Source organism: Puma concolor, chromosome B1 (genome assembly GCF_028749965.1).
Source record: "Puma concolor isolate L17-30 chromosome B1, mPumCon1.1.hap2, whole genome shotgun sequence".
Classification (NCBI taxonomy): Eukaryota; Metazoa; Chordata; class Mammalia; order Carnivora; family Felidae; genus Puma; species Puma concolor.
In genome coordinates, this window is record NC_141670.1 from 17196825 (window position 1) to 17221486 (window position 24662).

General features: G+C 43.5%; 2 protein-coding genes across 12 annotated transcripts in view; both read left to right on the top strand.

Moving 5' to 3' along the window:
• Window positions 1-704, top strand: part of KLKB1 (kallikrein B1) — a 36118-nt gene extending 35414 nt beyond the window's left edge. For 5 of the 6 annotated variants that reach the window (XM_086703259.1, XM_086703260.1, XM_086703262.1 and 2 more), the window contains one exon: window positions 218-704. In XM_086703259.1, coding sequence (XP_086559385.1) covers window positions 218-397 — 180 coding nt within the window. In that variant the 3' untranslated portion in view covers window positions 398-704. The remainder of the gene's footprint in view (window positions 1-217) is intronic. The other variant, XM_086703258.1, reaches the window with a different exon arrangement.
• Window positions 705-6066: 5362 nt separating this feature from the next.
• On the top strand, window positions 6067-24144 carry F11 (coagulation factor XI). 6 transcript variants are annotated; one of them, XM_086703265.1, is made up of 15 exons: window positions 6067-6462; window positions 7181-7236; window positions 8966-9128; window positions 10633-10739; window positions 11614-11773; window positions 12955-13064; window positions 13762-13921; window positions 16289-16398; window positions 16499-16661; window positions 16752-16858; window positions 20539-20707; window positions 21913-22088; window positions 22662-22757; window positions 23283-23422; window positions 23728-24144. In XM_086703265.1, exons 2-15 carry the CDS (start codon window positions 7182-7184, stop codon window positions 23782-23784), a joined length of 1773 nt encoding a protein of 590 aa, XP_086559391.1. In that variant the 5' UTR covers window positions 6067-6462; window position 7181; the 3' UTR covers window positions 23785-24144. The 6 variants fall into 6 exon arrangements, with proteins under 6 accessions (XP_086559391.1, XP_086559390.1, XP_025788801.1 ...); XM_086703264.1 differs by having other exon boundaries at window positions 6076-6462; window positions 8990-9128; window positions 23663-24144; XM_025933016.2 differs by having other exon boundaries at window positions 6077-6462; window positions 23663-24144.
• The last annotated feature ends 518 nt before the right edge of the window (window positions 24145-24662 follow it).

A 24662-nucleotide genomic window follows, 5' to 3' on the forward strand; every position in this document is an offset into this window, starting at 1 on the left:
GATTATGATGTCAACATTTCCTTGTTGGAAAAAATGGAAAATGCACCCATACGCTACTGAATTAAATCATTTTCATCCCATCAGCAGCCAATGAGGAACATACGACAAAAGTATAAGAAACCGTATGTGTGGGGTGCGTGCAGTGTGACCAGAGAATTTTAAAGGCACGTCTGTCATACTTTTCTGTGATTTTATTTTTCCACCCGCTGTGCCACAGGGCGATTCAGGCGGTCCCTTAGTTTGTAAACACAATGGAATATGGCATTTGGTCGGTATCACCAGTTGGGGTGAAGGCTGTGGCCGCAGAGAACAACCGGGTGTCTACACCAAAGTCGCTGAGTATGTGGACTGGATTTTAGAGAAAACACAGGTCGGTGATGGGCTCACCAGTCTCTGATGAAGTCACGGGCGTGACGAAGCTTTCTGGAGGTGGGAGAGAGCCCAGTTTGTAGCCTACGCTTTTACATCCTAGGTTCACTTCAAGTCCTGAGCCGTGGGGTCCTCATGTGCAAAATCATGGAGAGTGGTATCTACCTCGTGTCCTTGTCCTGAGGGTTAAAAAGGGACAATGTATACGCAGCTGCTGAGGACAAGGTCTTGCACCAGTAGGCGTTCGGCATTCAGTCATAACGCGAGTACCGGGAGATAACAAATGAACATTTCCGTGATTATTTGTTGTGCCATAAAATGGCAAAAGAATGTGATTTTAAAGTGCTTTCTTCTGGGGCGCCGGGGTGGCTCCGTCGGTTGAGCTCAGGTCCGACTTCAGCTCATGATCTCACAGCTCGTGGGTTCGAGCCCCGCGTCGGGCTCTGTGCTGACGGCTCAGAGCCTGGAGCCCGCTTCGGATTCTGGGTCTCCCTCTCTCTCCGCCCCTAACCCACTCGCATTCTGTCTCCGTCTCTGTCCAAGATAAATAAACGTTAAAATAAATAAATAAATGCAGTATTTTCTTCTGACTGTGAAACAGAAGGGAAGGGAAGGGACTCCAGATTCTAGCACAGTGCTTGTGCTGGCATCACTCTTGTCTTACTGCCCCCTCTGGATCACAGTATATTCTTAGAGACAGAAATTTCTACTCTCTTCCCCACCTGCATGGTCACTGAAACCTACCACTGGTCGCCTCCCTTGGGGTGAAGTTCCAGCAAGCTTGCATTTTGTTCTGCCAAGTGGAAGGGCAGGAACCTGTATAAGACTCACTTTTCTAAGAAAGAGTTTTCTGAACCTGGGAGAATAACAATGCATCTCTTCTTTTTCTTTTTCTTTTTTTTTTTTAATGTTTATTTACTCATTTTGAGAGAGACCTGGAGAGAGTGAGCAGGGGAGGGGCAGAGAGCGAGAGAATCCCAAGCAGACTCCGCACATCAGCGTGGAGCCTGACGCAGGGCTCGAACTCGCGAACCATGAGATCACGAATAGCGCACCTTTTCGTCTGGGCCTCCTACCTTGTTACCTGGCGCTGGCACACTGGGTGTGCAGGCGAGGCTCGCAGGCCTGCAGCTCCTATAACAAGCGTATCACATAGCCTTCCAGCAGGGCAAGGAATCTGCTGTTCGGGGCTGGGCGGGGGGTGTCCGTGGCTATGGGGCTCTGCGGTGGTAATTCAAGACGCATGAGGTATGCAGCGTTTCGTAAATCCAGTCTCGTAAATTCACGGTAGCAGGGAGTCACCCTGGGAAAAATGTGACCTAAGTCCCTATGAGACCCAAATTCCAGCCGTGCCGGCGATGACCACAGCTGGCACCAGGTAGCTGGGATCCAAGTCAGTTACACTGACTTCACACAGAGAGCTGCCCATTTACAAACTATTGTGCAAAACAAGTAGAAAGACGGAAAAGTGAAGTTTCTAAAAATAGTTTTTCCCTCCCCACCGAAAGACACGTTAAGTAGTAGAAAGGGCTAAAGGTGAAGGGCTGGAGGAAAGCCATGAGGTGCGCCTTCCTCACAACCGCCTCCGATAGGGAAGTGCTGACTCCGGAAGTAAATGTTCTAGACGTTGTCAAGGCTGGCTGGGTTCCACGACACAATTAAAAATAAAGACAGCTTCAACGTTTACTTTGGCGTGCAATAAACACAGTGGTCCTCGCTCTGTGTGGGTGTCATTTTATCTTTAAAAGGAAAAATAAGTGGCTTGCTACCAGAATCTTTCATCTCTGGCTTTTAGGATTAATTCTAACGGGTGTTTGAATAGGACTTTGGAATGCTTGCTGGGCAACCACTGGTCAGGGGATGACCTCATTTCGGCAAAACCGGGAAGAGGGTTTTGAAATGTGGACTTCCCCTGGGTTGTGATGATTGTGTTAAAAGTTGCTGATCGGAGCCAGAGGTACTGGAATGGTCCCTGTCACTCCAGCATTTGCACGCGTGGAACACACAGCACAGGCACACGCCTCATCCGAGGTCAGCCCACGCCTCCGGCATCTGTCTCGTTCTCCCCAAGGTGTGCAAAACCTCTAACTTAAGTTTGCAACTTTTAGTTATTGTTGACTACTGTTTCCTCACCAAATTATGAACGAATTTGAAGGAGGCTGTCTTTCATTCATATAGCATATAAATGGGCTTTCAGTAAATGTCTAATGAATAAATGCATCTTTATTCTAAAGAGGAGGCAGCGGAGGCTTGAGGAGGTGAACAGATGAACTCAAGGCCGCTGGCGAGGACAGAGCCAGACTGCGCGTGGCATTCATAGATCCCAGATTGGGTCTCCAGCCCCTATCAGGGTGCCTCATAAAGGGTCACGGGAGCAATTATAACCACCATTCATTATTTTCATTATCCTCTAAAGCAGTGTCTCACCTGGAGACAATCCCCGCTCAGGGGACATGTGGCAATGTTTAGAGACATTTTTGGTTGTCACATCTGGGCAAGGGGGTGCTACAGACATCCAGTGGATAGAAGCCAGGGCACAGGACAGCCCCTCGCGACAGAGAATTATCTGGTCCAGACATCGATAATGGCAGGGTCGAGAAACTCCCATCGAAGGTCAGCATTGATACGTTATAATGAAAAGGGGATATTTCAGGGACAGCAAGAATGGGGCTGTTGGACGTGGGAAGCTATGCCCTCTTTCAAAGCAAATCTTGATGGGAGAGAGAGGCGCTCCGAGAGAAAGCTGACTGTGGCCGTGATTGAGAAGAGGGGTCTCCACTGCAGTGCGCCTGTGTGGTTTTCTTTGTCCCAGACAGGAGATTGTAGGTCATCAATGCTGCTAAATTCTGACTTGCACTTCGGTCTCTGCAGACTAAGTTCTGGATTCTTCCTAAGATTTTGTCTAGTAATTCCCCATTTCCATTAGCCTTCAAAAGCATTTTATTTGGGTTATGGGGGGGGGGGGACTTTGCCTTTAAGATAAAAGTAGTTGACATTAAAATTCTAGACTGCAACGGCATTAGTTGAAAGAAGTCTTTTTTTTTTTTTTTTAATTTTTTTTTCAACGTTTATTCATTTTTGTGACAGAGAGAGACAGAGCATGAACGGGGGAGGGGCAGAGAGAGAGGGAGACACAGAATCGGAAACAGGCTCCAGGCTCTGAGCCATCAGCCCAGAAACAGGCTCCAGGCTCTGAGCCATCAGCCCAGAGCCTGACGCGGGGCTCGAACTCCCGGACCGCGAGATCGTGACCTGGCTGAAGTCGGACGCTCAACCGACTGCGCCACCCAGGCGCCCCTGAAAGAAGTCTTTAGAATACTTTCTGTTAGTTTGAAAGGAAGGTCTATTTAATCTCAAAGAATTTCTATGCAAGTAAGACCCTTATTCCACTTTTACCTGGATGGACAAAGATAGTTTGGAATTTTTATATCATTTCAAAAGCTTTAGAGATTTCACTAACTAGCTAAACCCAACTTGGGATGCTGTTATTTGGTTTCCCAATGAAGTATTGCTCTCATTAGAGTCTTTCTGTTTCTCTGAATAGGGTTGGAAGGTTATCATTATGGTCTTTTCATTGAAGCTTTAGGATAGAGATGGGGTTTCATGGAGTAAACAGTACAGGGATGTAAGGACTTTATATAACTCCACATATCGGTTTTCCGTGAAAACCTGCCTTGGCATAAAATTGCCCTTCTGTGTTTGAGCTTCATAGAAAGCAGTGTGTCATAAATATGCACTTTTTGTGTAACTGGAATGTAATTCAGTTTAAGTGGGAAACTCAAGAAAGCAACTAAGGAAGGACTCTTTCTGCCAAGACAGGTCACCCAATCTTGGCAACAGATGAAATAAAAATGGCTGAAGAGCCGCCTTCCTGATAGAATGCCACACTAGTCCTTAGCACTCTGGGTAAACGCCTCTTCTGAGTCCAAATCCCCCTTAATTTTCTGCCCCATGGGACACAACGCTGTCTTCTCTCTTCAAAAAGTGTCCAATTAGTTTATACGGAGCTAAACTTCAAAGCTACATTACTTCACTGATTATTCTCTCACTGTCTCCTTCAGTAAGTTCTCTTTTTCCATACTTCCATTTCCATAAGAATTTGGAAAACAGTGTCCAGTGTTCCTAATCCTGGGTCACCTCTCCTCACCGGCACTTGGCCACTGGGGATTAGGTCTTCCACACTTTCAGAAACGGTTCAGATAATGGCAACCTACGTGTAACAGACATGAAATGAGAGGGTCTCTGCCTCCAAATATTAAAAGGCTCAAAGAGGGGCGCCTGGGTGGCGCAGTCGGTTAAGCGTCCGACTTCAACCAGGTCACGATCTCGCGGTCCGTGAGTTCGAGCCCCGCGTCAGTCTCTTGGCTGATGGCTCAGAGCCTGGAGCCTGTTTCCGATTCTGTGTCTCCCTCTCTCTCTGCTCCTCCCCCGTTCATGCTCTGTCTCTCTCTGTCCCAAAAATAAATAAACGTTGAAAAAAAAAATTTAAAAAAAAAAAAAGGCTCAAAGGAAGCTGGTGGCGTTTTCTAAGCTCCGAAGATCCCACTCCTATCACCGCATTGTCACTGAACGAAGTCTAGTATCCCCTCTGATACCAATAACTTCAGAAGGATCTCGAATGGAGGCAAACCTGTCTCCAGGTTTATTTCTCCTTTCATCTTCAGAATGTTCCTTTTTCATTTCTTTTTAATGTTTATTTATTTTTTGAAGGAGAAAGAGAGTGCGAGGGATGGAGAGGCAGAGAGAGGGAGACACAGAATCCAAAGCAGGTTCAGGCTCTGAGCTGTCAGCACAGAGACTGACATGGGGCTCACACTCACTAGCTGTGAAATCACGACCTGAGCCAAAGTTGGACGCCCAACCGACTGAGCCACCCAGGCACCCCAAGAATGTTTTTTTTTAATTTATGACTGCATTTGTAAACCTAAAATCGTACTTTGCTTTCCTATGAAGAATTAGAAGTCTTCTCTGAACCATAAAATTATCTCTCTAAAATTGATGTACTTTTTTTGGTTTTAGTTTTGCAAGGGAACTAAAATTTATGTAAATCAGACTTTTAAAACAGATGATTTCCGGGGGGAGGCCTGGGTGGCTCGGTAGGTTAAGCATCCCCCTTCGCCTCAGGTCATGAGCTCACGGATTGTGAGTTCGAGCCCCACATCAGGCTCTGGGCTGACGGCTCAGAGCCTGAAGCCTGCGTCAGATTCCGTGTCTCCCTCTCTCTCTGTTCCTCCCCTGCTCATGCTCTCTCTCTCTCTCAAAAATAAATAAAGATTAAAACATTTAAAAAAAAAGGCAAAGAGAATTGACGGGTTTTGATTGCTTGCAAAAGCTAGACACGTGACTTCCTACCTCCCCTTTTGTCTCCAATTGCGGACTCTAAAGAAAGACAGGAAAGCCCCATGTTTCTCCGTTTCTTTAAAAAAAATTAAGTCAGACTTTCAGTGTTTGTAAGATGAATAAAAAAGGGGTTGGCGTCTTGGAAGTGACCATATCTACATAACCCCGGAGGAGGCGACTTGATACAAAGGGAAACTGAGTCTAGGAGCGCTGGGCACCTGCAGTCCGCGCCTCCCTTTGTCCCCACCCCCAACCGGTGACGGTCCCCGGGGCCACACCGCGCATCAAGAAGCCACCAGACCTTCCCCGTTTTCTTTGTAGACTGTGAGCCTCGAGTTAGGCGAGAATTAATGATTAACAGCCGATGTTTGTCAGTGTGGTTAAGGGCAGCTGTGGTTACCAGGCATCCCAGTGTGAGGGGCCAGTTGCTAAGCCACACAAATTCAAGTTCTCTCCCAGTCTCTCTGGGGGGAAGTTTTGAAAAATACACGGTGAAATAAGACAAAAAGATGTATTGCCTTGAAAGAGCGAGCAACTGGACCACTTTTGATACGCCGAGATTTTGAGAGCTCTCGCAGACACTGCTGTACGAAAAGACACCGTTACACAACATCGGGAATCGGGAAAAGTAAATATTAAAGTTGAGCGAACGTGTCCTGCCCAAGCTCATTTAGAGGAGGATGAAGACCATTTTGGAAGAAGAGAAACCCTGTTGTTGAGAAGGTGGCAAACAGGCAAACAAAATATTTTCAGGTACGATTTCAAAAATTCTTTGATTTCTCTCCAGCAAATCTTCCTTGAAGTGCCTTTCCCTACCATGGGGGGGGGGGGGGATCTTACAAATCTTTTACAATAGAGAATTTTACAAATTAGAAAGATTTTCAAGATCGAGGTTAAAACAATAGCAAGTCTTGATGCGTCTCACTGATAGTGAGTTTTTCACAGAGCAGTTAATTCAATGCTTTGTGAGCATAAGTACGTTTATAGGTAATGAAGACGGTCTATGAATATACTTGCAGCAGACTTTTCTAAATGGTAACGTCATAAGTAGTAAGTCATTTAGAGCTTCTAAGAGGTACAGAGAGAGACTTCAAAGATGGAAAGAAAGGAAACAAATTGGAAAAGAGCACAAAAATGGAAAAACTGGAGTTGGGGAGGGCTCGGATGACAGCAATGAAAAATATCTGGTTAACGGTGAGCTGGAGGCACTGGGGAAGCAGAGATGGGGGGACTCCCCCCGTCCGCTCTGGGTTCTTCAGAACTAGGAAAGTCTTGAACTCTACGTGCTATCATCCTGGGGAGTGTCCTAGGATTTGGGGAAGGTAAAATTCAGCATTAACGTAACAACCTGCAAATACCGTAGAATTCACCACTCCTCTCCCTCCCTGTTTCTTGTGAGCCCTGATGTCCGTGAACTACTTATAAATTCACTTGGCATGCTCTAAATACATACACATCTTTCTTTTTGTAGGATGATTTTATTATATCGAGTGGTACATTTCATTTTATTTGCCTCCGTTTCCAGTGGTAAGTAGAGCTTAAGCTCAGATAAGAATTGGAAACAGCTTAATTTCCTGCTTTGAAGACTGGAAAACAGAAGGGCTGATCTACAGGCCCACACCATCTACTCCACGGAAGGACGTTAAATCATTTTATTTTTCACTTAAGGGCTCCAGGGGTTTTCAAAACAGGGAGGGCAATTAAAGGACAGGAATTGGTCATCATAGTAGTAATCTGGGTCCGTATGTAGAAGTCACATCCAAATCTGTACCTCTGTTTATGTCCAAATCTGCATCAGTCATGACAAGTTTGGTGGTAATTATTACTTTCTTTGCATCGCGTGGGGGGATTTCCGTGGACCATGAGAACACTTCTAGGGGCAAACAGACCCTTAACTAATGAGGGGCCGCCTTGCAACTCCAAGGAAGCCGCCCGGAGCTTGGGGAGAGGGGGCAGGTTTCTGCTCACCTCCGGGTCACTCTTGGGTAGCTGCAAATCTTGGAGAAAATTATCCTATATGCAGAGGTTATAGTTGGGTAAGTTAGAAGGCGTATGTGGTGGGTTTTGAGCACAGGCAGGGATCCTTGACTCTCTTTTTCCCCAGAGATCTCTTTGGACTGCGTTCTCAGAGTCATGTTTTCGAAGGCGTGAAGTAAAAATACAAAGGATTGCCAAGAAAATCAATTGTATTGCAATATCGTTAGTGAAAATGTAAAAACGAAACGAAACAAAACAAAACCTGATACAAAAATAGATGTCCTTCTTATTGACACATGATGTAACAAGGTTTAGCGGTGGGTCTAAAACTGCAAAGTAATAACCACCACGAAGCTGGTGATGTTATTTGAGGATATCGGCAGCTGTCATGTTTTCTTTTTAAATCTGTAATCTTAGTATGACAAAGCAGATACTATGAACACTGTGGTTCGTTACATTAATGATGGAAGGCTGTATCACGTTTTGGGTAGAGGTTAGTGAAAATAAAGTTGGAATTTCCCCCCTCCAAGACCCTGGCTAAATCTAGTGATAGTTTTAGTGATAGTTTTCACTGCTCTGTACCTACGTACTTTCCCACATACTCATTGGTATGTTTGTTACTACGATAAATATTTGAGTTATATTTTATCCTTCCCAAAGTATTTCATTTTTACTGTAAGTGTATGTATACGTTTATATATATATATATATATATATATATATATATATATATAGCATGCATATGTTACATATATGAAACAGGAACTGTTTCATCTCATTGGAAATCAGAGCAATCCAAAAAAAAAGTGGCCCATTTTAAATAGTGAGGTGATACAGTGTGTCACAGCCAGGGCCACACTATTGAAAAACCATCACTCTGGATCCTCTGTTTCATATAAACAAGGAGTTTTGACAAACAAGCAATAGGGAAAGGGAAAAGCAGGCGGCCCGCTCCAGACTTGGATGTGACCCTACGGAACATCTTTGGCCAGGAAAGCTCTGAGAAACTATTCAGTTACCTGCAAAGCACCCTCATCTCCAAGATAATCCTTCAGAAGCACAGTTCCATCGAGGCAAATGTGCCATTTTGCGATTTCTTTTTCTGTCTGAGGCTGCTCATCCAGTCAACCAACATCAAAGGGTTGATTGCTCTGATTTCCAAGTTCGGGCGCATTTCCTGGGAGGCAGACCTACTTCGCTTGCCTTTTGTGAGATTATTATCTAATTCGATACGTGCAACTAAAGCCCCCAATAATTCATGCCACGTATTACATCACAGAATGTGTGACTAAGCTGTTCACAGATACCGGCTTTCAAGGAGGAGACGTGACTACCATTTTCACGCCAAGCGCCAAGCACTGTCAGCTTATCTGCACCCACCATCCGAGATGTCTGCTTTTCACCTTCATGGCTGAATCGTCGTCGGAAGATCCTACCAGATGGTAAATGTTCGCGTTTCTGCACAGAGGGAGTAGCTTTCCGGGATGATTACTTACCAATAAGTATTCATCTACCATTTTATAAAATGGAAGGTTAATGATGGGAAAACATGTGGTCCTTCAATTGAAATATTGAGTATTGCAGGAAAAAGAAATTGTGCCCAGGCAGATCAGGGAGGAGCAGACATGCCTCTCAGTGTGGACTTTCTAGCTCCTCTGTGGTCTGGATTTTAGCGGTGTACTTACTTCTCTCCGCTGTTATTACGCCCCTTAATCATTTTGTTCCTTGCTTTTTGATTCATTATTGATATTTGATGTTATTCAAACCGGTGCTTTTCCTTCAATTATTTTATTAGGAAATAAATATTTATAAATGTAGTTTGAAAGAACAGCACAGTGATCCCGTCACCACCAAGTTTTTTGTTCGCCATTTGTGCCTTATCTATATCTATCTATCATCTGTCTGTCTGTCTGTCTATCTATCTTTCTATTTAACCATTTGAAATAATTTGAAAACATTATAACATTTTACTCCTAAATCTTTCAACATACCTCTTCCTACATAAAGGAAACAATTGTAACAAGAACCCCTTTATAACATCTCGGGTGTCCCCCAAATATAATTTATAGCTATTAACCAGTGTCTGCTCCGCATTCACAACTGCATTTAGTGGTTTTGTGTCTATAGTCATATTTTTAAAAATTTTAGGATACTTGGGGACACCTGGCTGGCTCGGTCGGTTAAGTGTCCGACTCTTGATTTTGGCTCACGTCATGATCTCATGCCTTCATGAGACTGAGCCCCACATTGGGCTCTATGCTGACAGTATGGAGCCTGCTTGGGTTTCTCTCTCCCTCTCTCTCTCTCTCTCTCTGTCCCTCCTCTGCTTCCGCTTTCTTTCTCTCTCTCTCAAAACAAATAGATAAAAACATTAAAAAAACTTTTAGGACATTCCATCCACCACTTTTGTTTCCATGTTGAACTTGAACATTCAATGATGGAGCTTTACTACAGAGGTGAGTAATCAACATGTGTGTGTATTATTGCTGCATTCATAGATATTTACATAGTATCCTGAACTTAAAAAATTACTACTCTAGAGTCTACAACAAGGGTTGGCAAGCTTTTTCGTGACAAAGCCGGGGTTCAATATTTTAGCAATGATGGATCCAAAAGCAAAGTCAAAGATATTATAGAAGTACTTCTATAACTATTTAAAATGTAACCATTTAGCAATAAGACGCCATTCTCAGCTGATGGGCTGCAAAAAACAGGCAGAGGGCTGCTTGACCAACGGGCCATAGTTCACTCCTGTTTCCAGTTAGTAGGGAAAACTGTACGTGAGCTCTTAAGTGAAGGGATGTTAGAATGGAAAAAAACAAACAAACAGCTTTGCTAAGAAAATATTTGTTTTGGCATCAGATAGAGCAGTTTGTTTCTTTCTCTCTGATTTTCTGTGTGCTGACTTTTAAGATCCATTATTTTAAAACGTAAGTTCTCACGCAGGTTTACTTGTATCCTGAAAGACAGTGTAACAGAAACACTGCCAAGGGTGAATATGACAGGAGCAATTTCTGGATATTCTTTCAAGCAATGCCCACATCAAATAAGTGGTAAGATGTCCTATTAGAATTCGTAAACACTTAGTTACTATGATATATATATAGTTATATCACATATGCTTTTATGGCTATGAAACAAAACCCTGCGGTGTGGACTTAGAGTCTCCTAATGAAGTTCTTTCAGAGAAGAGTCAAAACTAGCACGCACACTCTGTCCCCCCTTCATTAAAATTTACCCAACTAGAAGGACACGCCTTACTGTATCAGTTCTCATCATTCATCTTCCTCTTCCCAGCTTAAAGTTTTATATAGAAGTCCATATTTTTGTAATGTTTATTTATTTGTGAGACAGAGAGAGAGACAGAGCCTGGAGCCTGAGCAGGGGAAGGGCAGGGAGAGAGGGAGACAGAGACTCCGAAGCGGGCTCCAGGCTCTGAGCCGTCAGCACAGAGCCGGACGCGGGGCTCGAACTCACGTGCTGTGAGATCATGACCTGAGCCAAAGTCAGACGCTTAACCAGCTGAGCCACCCAGGCGCCCCTGGAAGTCCATACTAAACATATTACTTCGAATCAAAGGAGCAACTAGGAAGGTTGAGACAACACTTAACCGTCAAGAGATCCTCCAATAGGTCAGTGGATCAATCAGTCAGTGGAGTTAAGGAGACAAGGGAGGCCAGGGCAGAAAGTTAACACAGCAATTTACAAGTTTAATATTATTGCGCCATAAGAGGGGCATTTTCATTCTTTTTCTGCTTCCATGTGAGCGTAGAAGTTAAGCAGATGAAGATGAAAACAAAGGACTTCTGAGAAAAAGTGACTGGAAGAGTTGAAAGAGTAAGTCAGGAAGGGCAGTTGCTAACGTAGCACCGTTCAGGTTGGCTCTGGAGTCTGGAAGACCGCCACGTTGTCCGCTTTTGTCTCCAGCTTGCCACAGGAATTTGTACGTGGACCTGGACATGAAGGGCATGAACTATAATAGCTTGATGACCAGGGATGCCCAGGAATGCCAAGAGAGATGCACAAATGATGTGCACTGTCACTTTTTCACATATGCAACGAAGCAGTTTCCAAGCACGGAACATCGGTGAGTGAGCCGTAGGCTGAGCCCGCGGACAGTGAGTAGATCGTCGCATTGTCTGATGGAAAACAAAATTTCTCCTCGACTTGATGCCAGAATTTTTGTTTTCAGCCCCCAAACGACATTTCTAGAATAAGTACAGTGCTAATAGTTTTCTTCACAGCAAGTAGCAGAAATGCACTTCCTTTATGTTAAGGACTCTGTCTTTTTACTGACATTGTTGTATCTGCTTCACCCATCGCCTGGCTAATTTAAAAAGTGATACGTTTCTTAACTGGAAGTTTTGAGACAGTTACAGTTGATCTGACTGTGTCATTCCCAGCCTAAGGATTATAGGACCGAAGGGAAAACCTACTCAGACCTCTCTAAGTAAGAGTTCCTTATCTAAGACAGAATAACTGAAGCCCATGTGAAGTGTTTTAAAATCCACCCCAAACTGGATTTTGAAATATGCTGGAGATAAATGTGTGAGAATGTAGAAATGACCTGATCTCTAATGATGAATCGGTGTTCTCGTTTAAAAAAAATTTTTTTAGGGAAAAAAATATCACTAACTTTTATATTTAGAAATTTCTGAGATGTTCTAGGGTTGTATAGGAAACCACACTGATCTAGAACCCAACAAAAAAAGGAGAACGAAGTTTAAATGACCATTATTTGGATTCCCCTTTGGGTTTTTCCATTCCACTCTCCACATGCACAAGGAGGTGAATAATATAAATAATAATAAAGCATCCGTCACTCCTTTCAAAAATGACGACGATAAAACCGAATGCTCAGATTTAGAAGTAAGTTTTCACGTTTTGTGTTTGGCTCAGCTCAAGCTACGTCTTCTTAACATATTTCACGTCTGAGACTTAACACGACAGGGACAGCAAGCCAGGAAATGGAGAGTAGAGAAGGACTTGAGAATTCATTACTTCCTACCTCCGAGTCTTCAGGCCGTCATCTCTCCAAAGCTGTCATTTAAGTGATGAAAACCAGAATTGACAAAATTCAGAGGCCCTCCAGGTCCTGGCAGAGGAAGGACTCAAGTACTGCTGTCTGGCGTCAGCTTGATGCTCTTCAGAGCAGATCCTCAGCTGTCAGCCCAGGAAGTCTCTAGACTGGAATTTCGTATCGTCTCATGTTGTTTCCTACATGTATTTAGACGAGTAAAACATTTTCCCATTTTTGTTTTCATTCAGAAACATTTGTCTGCTGAAGTACACCCACATGGGGACACCAACCAGAATAATGAAGCTCACTAAAGTGGTGTCTGGATTTTCACTAAAATCCTGTGCGCTTTCTAAGCTGGGTAACTGTTACTTTCTCGGCGAGGTGGTTTAACCGTTAAATAGTAGGTGCGGTTGGTATGAATGAGGGGCCTGACTTAGGACACCCATGTGCGCTCCCTGGTGAAATGGACCAAATGATCTTTTACCTTCTTCGTGTGAAAAAATGTCGTTATGTCCCATGTAATTAGAGCTCTATTTGAATTTAAAGTTTAAAATAATCACTCCAGTTTTCCGAATGAAAAAAATTTAAAGAGCTTGGGATAAACAAACTGTAAAAAGAATTGTTATTAAGATTTTAGGTTCACTGCAAAATGGAGGGGAAAGCATGGGTGTCCCATAGACCCCTGCCCCGGGGCACATGCACAGGTTCCCTCATTATCAACACCCCCCGCCCCCACCGGAGTGGTACATTTGTTACAATCGATTGACATCCATTGACACATCATAATCGCCCCAAAGCCTGCAGCTTACATTCCGGTTCACTCTTGGTGTTGTATATTCCATGGGTTGGGATAAGTGTATAATGATATCTATCTATCTTCACGGTATCGTGCAGAGAATTTCTACTGCCCTAAAAACCTCCTCCGTGCTGGGCCTACCTATCCCTCTTCACCCCGCAACAAACTTTTTATATGGAATTTACAAATACTCTAGCTGGGATTTTGCTGATTATATTGGGGAGTTGATTTCTTAAACATGGTTTCTTCTGTCGTACAGCTTGTATCAGGGACATTTTCCCTAGTACGGCATTTGCGGACAGCAACATCGACAGTGTCATGGCTCCAGATGTCTTTGTCTGTCGCCGCATTTGTACTCACCACCCCAGTTGTTTGTTTTTTACCTTCCTTTCTCAAGAATGGCCAAAAGAATCTGAAAGGTAAGGAATTAAGATGAAGATTCATGCCTTAAGACGGCCGATCAAGGTCCATCCTTTAAAAAATTCTGAGCAGCTACACATTTAATCGAAATGTCTGCAGAGGACAGGCCAAAGTTGCCGGGAAGGATGCCTAGCCCCTCTCTCTTTGCATTCGCCACCTGATGACCGCAAACCTGAGGTTACCGAGGACTCTTGTTTTCTTGAGCTGAGGGAGGTCTCTGCCTGCAGGAAAGGGAGGGTTGCCTCGTTCTGAACGGAGTAAAGAACATAAGGATGACCCTCAAGGGGCAACTTAGTCCAGGGCCCAGTTGGAGATCAGTGAACCTAGAGTAGAAAGGGCTGGGAGTATCAGGGTAATGTCAAATCCGAAGTGAAGAGAGGTGGAAAGGAAGGCCTATATTAATGGAATTGGGGATAATTGTGGAGGGGTGTTTGAGAATTGAGATGCTGTTTTCCTACCGATGGGTACCAATACAGGAAACCATGCTGAAACGTGGGAAAGGTCTTTGATCATTACAGAGATGTCTGCTGGGGTTGTCGTTCCTCATTAATAAGATTCACTAAAACAAACAAACAAACAAACAAACAAACAAAAACAAGAAACCAAAAACCCCACTTAAGAGTGCTTCAGAATCTCGATACTCTATATTATCTGAATGGGAATTCTCAGAGCCCCCGGTATTTGCCTGACTTGGCTGTTTGTGTGAGGAATAGGTCCCCCAGAATCCAGCTGGGTTAGGCCCTTGAGGTCCTTGTCCATCAAGCAAGCCTGGTTTTCCATTGAGTGACTTTTGGAAGTACTAGCTTGGTCCCATGAAAATATATCTGTTACTTTCATTTACTCAACGATATAATTTATTTGGTGCCTACTGCATATGAGGCACTGTTCTAAACACCAGGGATACCACTAGTGAACGAAAGAGATGAAAACCCTGCCCTACCTGGACAAGAGTGGAAGTGATAGAGAAGTCATCAGGTTGGGATATATTGTCCAATGGGGAGGCAATAAAATCTGTTGACTGGTTGTCTGCTCTGAAGGAAAGAGGCAGTGAGAGCTCTAAGACTTTGGGCCCAAGGAATCGAAAGGATAAAAATACCCATGACTGGGATGCAGATTTCATGAGGCGCAGATTTCAAGAGGGAAGAGATGCCCAGTGGACATCCAGAGAGAAATGTTGATCTGGAAGTTGGAAAGGGAAATCTTGAACTAAGAGGAGAGGTTTGTGTTCTGGATCTGTGTCTGGGTATCACTAGCATACCACTGGTAATTGAAGGGACTGAATCCAGTCAGAGAAGAAAGGGGGTTCAAAGACTGCATTATAAATGGCACAAATTAGAAAGATGCCTAATCACTGCTCATTTTCTTTTTTTACTCCTTTTATAACATTCCCGGTCAATACCTGTAAGAGGGGTAAAACACTGGATCCTCAATACCAGGTGAGAGAGGAACAGGAGTGCTAGAAGCCAAGACTTGGCTTTTTAAATTGAAATTAATTAAAATTGAATAGAACTAAATATTCATCTCCTCAGCTGTATCAGCCACATTTCAAGTGCTCAGTAGCCACATGTGACTAGGGGCCATTGAATTGGGTGGCATGGGCATGGACCGTGTCCATCATTGCAGAAAACTCTATTGGACAGCACTGCTCTAGACTGTGATTTGGGGCTGATCGGGAAAAGTTGTTTTGTTCCGAGAAGAGGCTGCTTGTATGGAGCCTGTGATGAATGCCATTTATCCGCGTCAGAGCCTGAAGCAACTCTGGATAGCAGATTTCTCCAGAGCATGAAAGTTATGGAATCTTTGAAATGGGCGAGGAGTGTCGAAAGAAAGGAGAGAAAGAAGGAAGATGGTAGGAACACTGGCGATAGAAACAGCTCAGAAAACTTTGATGGAGGCAAGTGGTATCCTGTTGAAGACCTGTCTACAACCTATGGATCATGGGGTCTGACTCAGTGATGTATGAAGAGTGCTTACAAAATGAGAAATTGTTGGGGCGCCTGGGTGGCGCAGTCGGTTAAGCGTCCGACTTCAGCCAGGTCACGATCTCGCGGTCCGGGAGTTCGAGCCCCGCGTCGGGCTCTGGGCTGATGGCTCAGAGCCTGGAGCCTGTTTCCGATTCTGTGTCTCCCTCTCTCTCTGCCCCTCCCCCGTTCATGCTCTGTCTCTCTCTGTCCCAAAAATAAATAAACGTTGAAAAAAAAAAAAAATTAAAAAAAAAAAAAAAAAAAATGAGAAATTGTTCACTCTTAAACACACCAACATGAATTGACTTTTGTACGTGTTATAAAAATGGTTCCTTTCTTTGATACGTGTTACGTGATCCATTTATATTCCCTCCTCCCCCCCCCCCTTTTTTTTTCTGTTAGAAATCTTTGTCTCCTGAAAACATCGGAAAGTGGATTACCAAGTACACGCCTTAAGAAGGACAGAGCTCTTTCTGGTTTCAGTCTGCAAACCTGCAGGCACAGTGTCCCAGGTAAACAGTGGAGCCACTCTCTCCTGATCAAGGTCAACAGACCTGGGTCGACTACTGGTAAGTCTGGTGTCTCGTACCTGATGTGTGATTTCCTGCTTAGTGTTCTGTCATTCCTCATTTTACCACGACACTGATTTCTTGGGAGAAGAACTGGACATTGTTGACGTGAAAGGGCACGAAGCCTGCCAGAAACTCTGTACCGACTCCATCCGCTGCCAGTTTTTTACCTATTCGCCATCTCCAGAATCTTGCAACGGACGGAAGTAAGACGTACAAAGAGTTACACAGATGGCTCCCGTCCCATCTCCTCGAGGGGGGTGTTATGTTTATACTCTTCTGTTTTCCACCTGCAGGGGTAAATGTTACTTAAAACTCTCTTCAAATGGATCTCCAACGAAGATACTTCATGGGAGAGGAGGCATCTCTGGATATACATTAAGGTTATGTAAAATGGATAATGGTGAGTTTAACGGCTCGCGAGAAAATACATCTGAAGAAGTTATTTTTATAACAAATATATCATGACTGACAGCGTCCATAGTAACCGCAAAGGGGAGAAAATTAGTACAATAACCAACTTGGATACAATTTTCTGTTAGTTTTACTCCTGTCATACCATGTTTTAGTGGTAAATATTGGGCCTCAACTAAACTCTGCATTACCTGATATTAAGTGAGTATGGGTTTTAATTGGACACATGTATACAGTTTATGATGAGACTCAGGCTCAGTCAACACTTTTATGTTTAATTCCTACTATGAAGGCTAACTATCTTTCTTATTATCCTTGAAGATTGAATATCGGTCAGGAATTTGGTTAATCAGATTATTTGTTTTCTGTCCATTGGCCATTACTTGGTATTTAGTTGAAACATAAATAACTACCATATGTTTGAAAAAATGTGGGGGCGCCTGGGTGGCGCAGTCGGTTAAGCGTCCGACTTCAGCCAGGTCACGATCTCGTGGTCCGTGAGTTCGAGCCCCGCGTCGGGCTCTGGGCTGATGGCTCAGAGCCTGGAGCCTGTTTCCGATTCTGTGTCTCCCTCTCTCTCTGCCCCTCCCCCGTTCATGCTCTGTCTCTCTCTGTCCCAAAAATAAATTTAAAAAACGTTGAAAAAAAAATATTTAAAGAAAAAATGTGTATGTATTCAAGAAATAAAGTAGCTCCCCTTCAGGGGTCTTCATTCTTTCAGATCCCCTGCAAGTATTCTGCATACTTATGAATATTGGCAAAAATTTACAGTAAAACTCTATTTATTTAGAACAATGAGTATGACAGGGTGGAAAGAAAATAAAAAGATTCTCTAGATTAAACAAGACCTACAATATATGTAAAATGTGATACAAATTACCCTGAAAATAAGATCAGCAGTGGCCAATTCTAGGGGCTGATTTCTGAGCATAGTACTGAGGGATGGTTTGTAGGCAAACAGAACGATCTCCAGACAGAATCTCCAACAGGAAAGAACATTATCGCACTTTTCTCTAAATTACCATAATAACCTATGATGACTTTAGTGCTTACTAATTCACATAAAACTACATGTTTTAGACTTTTTTCTTGCTTAATGTCCGATATTACAATGTACTATGAATTTAAGATTCAACTGAGATTTAATGAGTAAAATAGAAGTGATGATTATAATTTGTAACAGTTTTCAGAGTATAAAAATCTTCTGTGTCAGAATTATTTCTCTACTGAGAGGAGAGTAAATCCTTAACTTCTGAGAACTTGTTTTGTAGCATGTACAATATTGTGTCCAATCTAACATCCTAACGAGGAAACCATGCCTTCCTGGAGTACAGAGGGATCTGGTGGCCCAAACTCCTTTAAAAAGCCAGCCAATTAAGGTGTATCTCCTATATTCTGTTTTCCTTACAATATATTTATCTAAGAAGGAGCATTTAGGATAATTCTGTTGTCTTCGTTCTGCGAAGCACGAGAAGGGACGCTCGGCAGATGTTGTTGTCAGTGATGTTGACGTAGTTTCTAAAATGGGAACCAGCACTCAACACTTGAACCCATTCCCCACTTTCCTTTCATTACGTTCTTCTCTGATGAATGTATGGATTCTGGTGTATGAAGGCTACAGAATGTATCAGGTGGAGATTGATAGCTGAGGCAGAGAATACAAGATAAAGGAAAATAAAATCTTAAGACATTTTAGTGCACCTTCTGAAACTAGATAATTAGGTTTTCCTGCACGACGTCCGATGAAATAATACCCTAATGGGAGAGGATATATAACTGAGGTGACTCTCATATCTTACACCATCATTGGTCTTCAACATAACTTTCTGAAGATACAGAGGAATTGCTATCGAAAGAAATGTTTCCTAACACAAAATCTAAAGTTAAACACAGATATTTGCAGCATTTTGTTTGAACCGAGAGACAGAATGAACATCAAGACCTATCATTTGTCCCTAAGAAAGGCACTATTGAATTGTTTATAACATATTTTAGTTACTGTATACCCATTCATTTTCCTAAACTTTGCCTTTCCTCGTAAATCACAAGGGCTTCCCTGTAATTCCAGAATCTAGTCAAAATCTTCAAAATGTTGCTCTGAAACGAATCTCACCCCATCCACCCTCAGGTGAGAACACTTCTCAGTGTGCCAGCCTGTTTAAGCTTTCACAAACACACCCAGCTTGTTCCTGCCTCTGCTTGCTACCAACTAGAGTTTTCTTCAAGACTCCTCTCTTCCTATTTGACGTTTGCCCCAGGATTATACGTCTATTTTCCTGTTCAGAAAAGAAAGTCCTAGAGAGATTGTTCTACACCCGCACAAAACCAGGGAACAGACCATCAAGGACTTGGCTTTTTTTTTTTTTTTTAATTTTTTTAAATGTTTATTTATTTTTGAGACAGAGAGAGACAGAGCATGAGCAGGGGAGGGGCAGAGAGAGAGGGAGGCACAGAAGCTGAAGCAGGCTTCAGGCTCTGAGCTGTCAGCACAGAGCCCGACGCGGGGCTCAAACTCACGAACTGTGAGACTGTGACCTGAGCCGAAGTCGGACGCTTAACCGACTGAGCCACCCAGGCGCCCCAAGGACTTGGCTTTTGACTGCTGACCCTTTTGCTAACTTCACACTCCTCCTCCTCTAGCTAAGGGCATGAAGCCTCCCTGGTCCTCTGAGCCATGCTAGTCTAAGTGTGGTCTGGGTGTAGCATGTTGACATCAGCAGTGAGCCTGCTAGAAAGAATTTCAGCAACCTCCCGCCCCCAAACTGGATCAGAATCAGCATTTTGAAAGATAACCAGGTGATCCATATGCACATTAAAATATGAGAAGCATTGCTCTAGAATACTGTTGTCCCGGAACACCTCATTCCAATTCCATCTAGGTTACTGGGGCAGATTTGGCCAGGGCTCCCATTGGGAGGGTGGGTTCTCATTTGGCGTGCCAGGAAGTAGGAGCAAAAAGGACCATCCTGCCCAGGGCAGCTAAGACAGGAGGAAACAGAGGGGGTAAATGTGAATCAAAGTGCTTGGAAAGTATCAAGGGTTGATCCGGGAGAACCCCAAACTGTCAACAAAGCCAAAAGGAGAAACAGTTCACAGACAGAAGAGCAGCCCGTGCTTGGATGGTGCCCAGCTGGAGCAGGAGACTCTGGGACCAGAGGTCAGCCTGAGCGGAAGAAGATAGGAATTGGACAAAAGCTGTAAACTGAGAGGAGGGTGCTCACTTTTCTTTATGACAGTATTTCTCCAACTTCAGCAGGGCGGGTCGACATTCAGATTACTAGGCTCCATTGTCCAAGTTTCTGATCTACTGGGTCTAAGGGGAGCTCAAGAAGTTGCATTTCTAAGAAATTCCCGAGTGACGCGATTGGTCCAAGGGCCACACTTGACAACTGCTTTAAGAGAACCATCAGGGTCAGCAGATGAGGGAGGGGAAGACTGCCACGCAGGACCGGATGAGACATTCTTTGGGAGCATGTCATTAGAAGGTGACTTAGGCATGCAATTTTCCTGTGCAAGCTCTGCTCGCTGATTATAAAATTTCTTCAAGTCAAGGTCGTGATGAGATGCTGAATCGAGGGCAGGTTTGCTTCTCTTTCTGCCTGAAGGGACGTAACTGCTGATGGAAAAGGAAGACTTAGGAAGCCACTCATTGCAACCCTTCTGTTGTAGTGTGTACGACCAAAATCAAGCCCAGAATTGTTGGAGGAGAGGCATCTGTTCATGGTGAGTGGCCATGGCAGATAACTCTGCACATCACATCACCTGCCCAGAGACACCTGTGTGGAGGCTCCATCATTGGAAACCAGTGGATACTAACAGCTGCTCACTGTTTGATTGGGTCCGTACCATTACCGATTTTATTAGTTCCCCGGGGGTCGCCCATATACGGAATCTGTCATTAGCATTTTAGTAAATATTTTAAAAATGTAAATTACCCTATTGGCTACATTAAATCTCTGTAGTTAAAAAAAAAAAAAAAAAAAAGGCAAAAAGAAAGAACAGCTACGGTCTACCAGCATCAGATTAGGTGTAGGAATATGATGGCATATTATTCTGCTTTCCCATTTAAATGCATCCACATGCCCAGGGGTGTTCTTGTTGTTTCCCATCAGAACATATCATCTGTGCTTGTCTTGGCCTCAGGTCCAGAGCCAAACACAAGGAAAATTTCCCCTTCTCAAAATTCGTCGTTCTCTCTCTCCTTCATCTTTCCACTCTCTCCTCTCCTCTCCCCTCTCCCTCTGCTCCCTTCCCCTCCCCTCCTTCTCCTTCTTGCCCTCCTCCTCTCTCCTCTCTCCTCTCTCCTCTCTCTGTCTCCACCCCCCAACCCCACTGCCACGTTTCCAAATACAGAAGGAAGAGTTCATTACGTATCCTCAGATTGGATTCCCTACTTAGGTCAATTTTAATATTGGCCAGACCTAAAAGCTCCATCAGGAGAGTATATGTATTCCAGGGAATTTTAGTTGGCCAAACTTCCTCTTTGCACTTTGGTATTCTCTGAGTTTCCGGACATGGTTTTGTGTGTTTGTTTTTGTTCACACTTACGTTATAACTCAAAGATATGTTTGAAGTCAATAGCCTCCTTTACCTTTTACCTTTTCCATATGGGAAAATGGAGTACAAGAAAATCCAAGTGAATTTCTCAGGTTGATAGGTAATCAACGGTAGGGTTGAAACTGACACCCGGAACTCTTCATGGTGGGGGGCAGGGGAAGTCAGGGGGAGGAAGGGAGGAGGAGAGAGAAAGAGAGCGCGAGTGTGTTTGTTTGTGTGTGTGTGTGTGTGTGTGTGTGTGTGTGTTGGAGGGTGAAAAGAGCATTCATTCATTTTTATGTGTTCAATATAGTAAATGCTCACCCAGGACCTTCTACAGGAGGAATCTGTGAGTGAAAAATTTTAGCATGAAATCACTTCTTTCCGACAAAAAGCCTGCCGCCGGCAGAAAATATTAGTAATAGCTAGGTAAATAACAGTATAGCTCAAATGTTTGGGAATCATTTGGTAATGAAAATTTCTTTTCCTCTGTTGTTTATTCCTTAGGTTAGAGTCACCTAAAATCTTGCGTGTCTATAGTGGCATTTTAAATCAATCAGAAGTTAAAAAGGACACAGCTTTCTTTGCGGTTCAAGAAATAATAATTCATGATCAATATGAAATGGCAGAAAGTGGGTATGATATTGCCTTGTTGAAACTGGAAACGGCAATGAATTACACAGGTGTGTCGAATTTTAAATGGAAAGTTCTCTACAATGATGGCCTAGATGTATTGTTTAACACTGCCAGGTTCATGGCCTGAGCCCCACAATCTCCAGGTGGTGTGATCATGAGAGAGGGGCTACTAAGCTCCTCTTTTAGTCTGCTAAGACCGGCGCTGTTCCCCGATCGTTAAATCTTACTAGGGGTGTGGGTGAAGCGCTAAGTTTTCTCCAGGTTTCTTCAGGTTCACAGAATGACCCAACTCTATAATATATTGGAATATTAAAGATGACCTATATCTCCCTTTTAGGGGCAAGGGTCAGAATGAGTAGGCAATTTCTACAGGGTCAACAGACCTGGTTAAAGAGATGAAGTTAGGAGGGAGGGCTGTGCCTTTTCTCTTCTTTGTTCCCTCCTCCCAGGATACGTGATGTAGAATGCTGAACACAAGGAGTGAAAGTGAATGACGTTGAGGCACAGCCCGAATATAATAGAGAACACACTGCATAATAGAAAGTGAAAGAAGAGAGTCTCTCCTGGGAGAGAAGATGTATTTTGTTTCTGATGACTAAACTATGACTTTTAAAATTTAGATGCTCAGAGACCCATATGTCTACCTTCCAAAGGAGATCGAAGCATAATATATGCTGAGTGCTGGGTGACTGGATGGGGGTACAGAAAATTAGGAGGTAAGAAACCATGTTTCTGTGTGTGCTCCACCCTAAAGATAAAGAACGTGGTTTCGTCTTAACCTTTTCTGCTCTATCAAGTCCCGCAGCTAAAATGTGAGTAAAATAATCACATTCTTCAGCTACAGAAAGCATGCTGATGAAGAATGAAGAGACAAAATTACCCAAATGAGGAGGATCCCATGTCTGTTTGATTGGAAATTTTAAATATGACAATCTCTTTAATGACTAATTTTTTGTAATGAAGTTTAGTGTGAAACCTAGCACTTTTTATTAAATGTCATAGCCTGTTATCCAATTATTTTCTCTGGGAGGTAATCCCAGTCAGAGCCAGGCTTAGTTTTAAACTGAATGTTAAGAAACAATATATTCTCTATAACTCTGTAGTTATAAAAGGTCTAGGAGGTAAACCTAGTATTTTTTTTTTCTTTCTAGATTTTTGTATCGTTACGCTTTTGATTTTAAACATACGTGTTTATATTATATATATGATTATTCCAGTCACAAACTGAAAATTTTTTTCAGACAAAATACAAAATACTCTCCAGAAAGCTAACGTACCCTTGGTGACAACCGAAGAGTGCCAGACAAGATACAGAGGGCACAAAATAACCAATAAGATGCTCTGTGCAGGCTACCGAGAAGGAGGGAAGGATGCTTGTAAGGTAAGAGTGTTTTTGGCCATTGAATATATTCACATGAGAATGTTTAATGCATTTAAGAAGGAGTCTTCTGCCCCGGAGCAGGGAACCACGGTCAATTTGTTTTGCTTACAGTGAAGTTTATCAAAGAGCCAAGAACAGAATTTTAAATGAAATCACTCTGAGACCCATGCATTTAAGACGAGAAGCATCTGAACTGATCCGTGCACCCTTTTTTTTCTGCCCCCCCCCCCCCCGTCACAGGGAGACTCGGGGGGCCCCCTGTCCTGTAAACACAACGACGTCTGGCACTTGGTGGGCATCACCAGCTGGGGAGAAGGCTGCGGTCAGAGGGAACGGCCCGGGGTTTACACCAATGTGGTTGAGTACGTGGATTGGATTTTGGAGAAAACTCAAGCGGTGTGAAAGAGTCCCCGGATGTCATGTGACCCCTGAAAGGCAAACCAGAGGCTTCCCGGGAGGAGGGTTTTGATTTGACTGAAGGAGACAGACACCGAGCCGCCATGTTCCTCCGCGGGATCCAGGGTCAAGACAGTAAGGCGTTGAGGGGCCTTGGTATTTGTGAGCCACACATCAAAAGACACAAGCTGTCATTTCCGCAATTCCCATTGTATGCTAATCATAGTTTGTTTTCAGCATCCAGTCTCTTGCCTTTTGATCACACCTTACTGAGCCAAAGAAATCCGAGACGGTGGTATTTTTTAAGATTAAAGGATTACCAGATATACCAGGAAAGAAGCGAGTTGTGTCACCGGAGGCTCGGGTAGAACGGCCAAAGCAACCACCATAAAGAGATTTGTTAGGTGAGAAATGGGGGCTGGAGAAAATGGGGACAAGGACCGTCACCGTCAACTTGCAAGAATCCGTACTCTGCCTACGTGAGTATCCTCCTTCTGTAAAGGAGGAACTTGATGAGATTCAATGGCATGTTTTCAGAATGATCAGGAATCTTTGTCATTTCAACTTTTAATGTTTCTGAATTAGTTTGGGTAGACATAAGCCATCAGCGAGCATGAATGTGGACTCCAGAATTTCCATATGGGAAAAGATTAAAGGTAGTAGTTTACCTGGAAGTGGTAGCTTAGGGGAAGGATCTTTTTTTTTAAATTTTTTGAAACATTTATTCATTTTCGAGAGACAGAGCATGAGTGGGGGAGGGGCAGGGAGCAAGGGAGACACAGAATCTGAAGCAGGCTCCAGGGTCTGAGCTGTCAGCACAGAGCCCGACGAGGGGCTCAAACTC

Coding starts and splice junctions, on each gene's coding strand:
- F11 (XM_025933016.2), top strand. CDS start 7,182: ATGATTTTATTATATCGAGTGGTACATTTCATTTTATTTGCCTCCGTT. Junction 9,129..10,632: donor TCGGAAGATCCTACCAGATG/GTAAATGTTCGC, acceptor GTTCTCACGCAG/GTTTACTTGTATCCTGAAAG. Junction 13,922..16,288: donor TGGCCAAAAGAATCTGAAAG/GTAAGGAATTAA, acceptor TTTTTCTGTTAG/AAATCTTTGTCTCCTGAAAA.